Genomic DNA, 5,339 nt, shown 5'->3' with positions numbered 1-5,339 from the left:
AAATAACATAAAATAATTCTTTTGAAAACATAATTATAAAACTGATATATTTATTCAGCCAAGAACCATCTCAAAACTGCTTGCGATATTTCTAGGCACAGTTTGCTCCCGCTTTTTGAGTTGTTATCTCATGGGGGATTACTGCTCTTGGGGGATTACTGCTCTTGCTTTTGGGTATGCATCACATATATTAATCTTCAATCTCCACCATATAAAATCTGTTTATTATTAATGTTGTCAAAAGATAGTCTAAAATATTATGCATTTCAATTGCTTGTGCCTGCATCATATCCTGTGTTCCCCAAGCTTGTTTGTGTTCTAAACATACAATATGCTCTTTGCTAATTGAAACAGCGCCTGGTTTGCAAACAAACCATAGTGGGAGGACACGGGTAAACGCTAGCTTGGTAAGGTGTCTAAATTAACATAGAATATCCATTGCATCCATCACCGGTTCTTGATTTTAAGCTTGCAAATCACAGCAAACACTGGAAGCGTTTATTGCGATATCGGGTCTCATCCAACTACTCTACCTGCTTCGTCTGCATGCTGGCGTCTTTAACAGCAGATTCGGGCCGACTTACCAACGTTAAGGGAACCTCAAAAAATAGTACCACAATTTCCAAGTTCACAATCTTTCGGGTTTCCACAAGGTTAACGTTCGTGTAAGTCTGAACCAAGTGATTATCATGTGGTGAATATTAGAATCTTGGCATTTCTGAGTTGTAAGAAGTGGAAAATTGCAAGATTTTTGATAACTAGAGATGTTTCGTTGCTTCAAAAAATATCTATTTATTCTAGTAAAGCTTTGTGACACTGATGTGACAGATCGGTGACGGAAACAGAAATCTTCCGTAACATTTTGGAACACATCGTAGTTCTTTAAACCTCGCAAGTATTTATGGCGATTAGAACAATATTTCAGGGGACATTTTAGTTCCCCAAACCTCCGATGGTATTTATGGCAATTAGATCGTGCAATTTACCCAAAAAGCGAATTAGTAGGGTATTTTTTCCCCTCCAAAAAACTAATATTGTAAAACAAATATTAGTGTTAGTAAGTTACACGGCAGATGGAAAGAGTACAAGACGCAAATCCAAGGTATCTCACAGTACCCCATATCTCTTATACAAGGTTTTCTACTACAAAATAACAAACTAGGCCATTTCTCGTAGACCCATTACCTTTTTAGCGCTTCAGAGTTCGTGATCCGCCTCAGAAGAGTGCCATTCGGCTATCGCCAGAGTATGACGGCCACCACAAGCAACTAGTTTAGCACACCATCGGCCTTCAGCTGCACTGCCGCTGATGCCTTTAGGAGGTGGAATTGTTATCGGAACTTCAGCTGGATTCCCTGTTGTCACCTTTCGTCCATATCCCAAACGTCCATGGTCCCCTCGTCCAAACTGCAAGCATCAAGATAAGTCAGATGTGTTTTGCATGACTGCCTTGAAAACCACTTGGATTCAAGTTAAACGTGAATTGGAAATAGAAAGTTTTGCTCATCTTGGGTTCCTGATTGAGTTTCAACACTCGGAAAAATGTACAGCAGAGAGAAAACGAAGCATTTATTGAGTGTTACAGAGATGCAATAAATAAATACCTTGTAATAACCACAAGAGCTGATGTTCCAAAACAGAAAAACAGAACTTTCCGATTTCAACTGAATTAAGTCGAATTGGTGAATTTTGTTCATCAATATTTATTCAAGACTATGTACATAAAACCTATATCAAATGGTCTGGGATAGAAAATATATAACATTAGAGTTGATGTTCCAAACATTTTTATTTTGTTTGCGGCTATCTACATTGTTTTTTATATTCCTGAAGGGCATATATTGATTGTTTATTTTTCTGAAGAGCATATACCGTTTGGTGGGCTGAATGGCTGATAGTATGTCCATTTGATGCATAAAAAAGATGCATATATTGCTTGTTTATTTTTCTGAAGAGCGTATACCTCTGGGTGGGTTGATGGTACGTTCATTTTTGCATAAAAAAGATTAAAAGATGTGTAAAGCACTTACTGAATACATGCAGCCATCCCTCGTTAATGCAACGGAGTGAGTACCTCCACAAGAAACCTGCAAAAAAAAAAAAACAGAAGTTTTTATATTTGGTTTTCCAAAGAAGCATGCTATAAATAACAAAACAAAATGTTCACATCATAAAATTGCCTAATTACTCAAAGGGACAAACCACAAAACAAAGAAAAGAAAAGAAGCCATTAACAGATATATTAAATTCGTAACAAGCATAGATATGTCAACACAGTCTTAAAGAGCAAAAGCTAGAATTTGGCTTAGTCTATACCCAAATTCATGATACTATAAGAATGTGAGTTAAGGTGTTTTAAGTACCATGACACACATGCAGTCACGCAAAACTGATGTTACTCAATTTTTATGAAAGCAACGAAATGAATGGAAGGCTGAAGGAGCATTTCGTTTGTTGAATTTTTATTTAAGTCATTACAAATTTTTAATATAAGAATCACAAGGATGCTGATACATGTAAGAACCTGAACAATGTCCTCGCCCACTAAAAGTTGAACCCTTTGAGGAACCATTTTGCTGCTCTTGTCATCTCCAAATCCAAGTCTTCCGTGCTCCCCTCTGCCCCATCCATACACCTAAAGAAAAACATGAACTAGATAGAAGCACCGACATGTGTTCAAATGCACAAATTTTTAGCTGAATGAAGAGACATAATATATACCTCTCCATCATCAGTCAACGCGGTAGAATGCCATCCTCCAGCAGCAATATCAACCTGGACAACAATGCAGAGAATCGCTTAAGTCCAACCATAAGTAAAATCAAAGATGTTCTATTTCTCAAAATTTATTATGACAGTAAGTTCTAGACTATACTCTTTTCCATAGAACTCCAAATTGTAATTGCCATGTGATATCAGTAATTTCATAACGTATAACCTTCAAAATTCCATCTCTATTCACCGTCTTTTGTTCAGAAATTATCATTACTATAAAAATCAACCACAACAGTTAGTTGAAGTTGATATAATGAAACAATCACTGACTGGTGGCAAAAATAAAATGCTCACAAGATTCTATGCAATGAAAAAAGGAAACTAATGGCCAACAGAGTATATATAGAGGATGGTAACACAAACCAAAGTAAGATCAGAGAGGCCCTGGACAGGAATAGGTTGTGATCTTGGCTGGGTATCACCGGTTCCAAGCTGACCATACTCATTATTGCCCCAAGCCATCAAAGTTCCATCGTCAAGAAGAGCTAAATTGTGAAATGCACCTAATGCAATTAACCTAACACTATCAAGACCTTGCACTCGAACTGGGGTCGAAATTTGCTTTCTGTAGATTGATTGACGTTAAACAAGTGTAAGCAACTAACTAAGCTACTTAATCCAATGAATGCCAGTAACAGATATGAAAAAATCAGAAAAGAAATAATATATTTATCACAGACTTCAGTAAACCAAACATACATGTCTCCAGGAGGCCATGGTTGACCCCATGTCCATACATGTCCTTCTCGGGTAAGAACAACAGAATGAATTCCACCAGCAGCTACCTGTGAGGTGAAAAAGTTAGGACTGTCACCGGTGAATCTGACTAGTGGCTTGGCGCATGCGTATGGCATATACATTAGAAAATCAAACACATGGCAAAAAACAGTCAAACGCTGCTTCTTGGGTTGATAAAAAATAATTCTAAGTCTTTGGGGTCAAACATGAATAAATGTCGATGGTAATCATAGATCACCTAGAAGAATAATTATCAGCTATGCTTGATATTGAAATGTTTCATTCAGTACAAGTTCACTGCAACAATTTTTTTGATATTAATTAACCCAATTATCCGAGGGGAATGAAGTATTAAAATGATTATTTTCCATGCTTAAAACTGAGATACGGAAGTTTAACCACCTGACGAACAGAAAGTCTTGGCACACATCGCTGTGGAATGATTATATCTCTTCTGACAGGTTTGCCCATGTCTTCTTTCCGTTCAGGTTCTTCACCACACTGTCCATACTCATTCCCACCTGCACCGAAGAAGGTTCACCGTTCAGAAATAAAAGGAGCTAACTCTACTTTTTAGTCCACATATGAATCACGAAACTATCCTAGCACGAGATCAAAATTTCCACTTATTAACCACAAATAACTTTGAAAGCTGAAACTTCAACATTTTCCACTCTCACTTGGTCTCTGTAAAATGTAAACACATTAAAAAAATGTACTGAGCAAAAACAGTAGACGTACCCCATGCATAAGCTCGACCTTGTTCATCAACGGCCAAGCAATGCCAGCCACCAATAGCAGCCTATGATCAAAACCAGAACACTTTACTTACAAAGAATGCCAAAGTCTACACCATTGTCAAAAAAACAAATAAATAAATAAGTCACAGAAAAGAAACCATGAAACAACTGAATAATTTTGACATTGGCAAGTGCCTTAACTTGGCTGGGAACATTCTCATTTTTGGTTTCCTGTGGATGGCCCAGTGTTCCCCTTTGATTCCAGCCCCATGTAAATAACTAAATCATCACAAGCATCAAGCAAACAAGCACACTATCAAACACAGTATAGACATATCATCAAATACAGTAAAACCAAGATAAAGGAGTTCAAAATTAGAACCTTTCCGTCATCACATATAGCAAGGGAGTTACGGATGCCGGCCACTACAGAGCAAACGTTGCTAGAACTCAGAGCAGAAATGGCACAAACCCATTCTTTCTCCTCACTGTTTCCAATTCCCAACTGCCCATCTTCTCCAGAACCCCTAAAAAAACCATTGAAACCTAGATAAGAGTGAAAATTGAGAAAGAGCATGTAGAGTAGACTGTAGTTTGATGAGGTAATGGGGGAGACCATGCAATAACAACAGTTTTGGAGGCCATAATTAGTGGGATGCCACTGCACCGGCGGGCTTCTACGACAAGTTCTCAAAGAACGTGTCTTTCGATGGAGGCTGTGGCTGCGCAGCCACAAATTTTGGGTAGGTTTCAACAGTGATTTCAAGTTGAATTGAAGCGCGTATCTGACTCGGAAACCATCTTTCCATGGAATGGATGATACTTCCAGAAACAAATTCCCAATATATTTTAGGAGTTTCTATCAATTTTATTATTATAACAAATGTAATTCATACAAAAAATATTTGTGACACCTTGACCCAATTTTAAATAAAATACAGCGGAAATTTTAAACTTTTCTTTGTAGGGAGGAACGGCTAACATTTTATAACATAAAATGCATTTACAAATATTTTCCAACAAAAGCAAATACATGATCATTCAAATGATACAACAAAACACAAAATATCATTCCTATGATCATGT

The 5,339-nt window shown here is 37.3% G+C and overlaps 1 protein-coding gene across 1 annotated transcript; it reads right to left on the bottom strand.

The window, feature by feature from the left end:
- Nucleotides 1-998: 998 nt before the first annotated feature.
- LOC140821238 (ultraviolet-B receptor UVR8-like) lies at nucleotides 999-5,076 on the bottom strand. Its single transcript, XM_073181670.1, has 11 exons — nucleotides 4,870-5,076; nucleotides 4,636-4,780; nucleotides 4,401-4,532; nucleotides 4,255-4,315; nucleotides 3,916-4,034; nucleotides 3,475-3,560; nucleotides 3,139-3,340; nucleotides 2,722-2,775; nucleotides 2,525-2,635; nucleotides 2,031-2,087; nucleotides 999-1,407 (listed from the first exon to the last, which is right to left on the bottom strand). The coding sequence occupies exons 1-11, from the start codon at nucleotides 4,896-4,898 to the stop codon at nucleotides 1,198-1,200; spliced, it is 1,206 nt and encodes a 401-aa protein (XP_073037771.1). The 5' UTR covers nucleotides 4,899-5,076; the 3' UTR covers nucleotides 999-1,197.
- Nucleotides 5,077-5,339: the final 263 nt, after the last annotated feature.

Source organism: Primulina eburnea, unplaced genomic scaffold (genome assembly GCF_022965805.1).
Source record: "Primulina eburnea isolate SZY01 unplaced genomic scaffold, ASM2296580v1 ctg473_ERROPOS1500000+, whole genome shotgun sequence".
Taxonomy (NCBI): domain Eukaryota; kingdom Viridiplantae; phylum Streptophyta; class Magnoliopsida; order Lamiales; family Gesneriaceae; genus Primulina; species Primulina eburnea.
Note: the sequence above shows the minus strand (reverse complement) of the source record. Positions and strands in the feature narration are given on the sequence as shown.

Coding starts and splice junctions, on each gene's coding strand:
- LOC140821238 (XM_073181670.1), bottom strand. CDS start 4,898: ATGGCCTCCAAAACTGTTGTTATTGCATG. Junction 4,533..4,635: donor CTATATGTGATGACGGAAAG/GTTCTAATTTTG, acceptor GTGATGATTTAG/TTATTTACATGGGGCTGGAA. Junction 2,088..2,524: donor TGGGCGAGGACATTGTTCAG/GTTCTTACATGT, acceptor TTTTTTTTGCAG/GTTTCTTGTGGAGGTACTCA.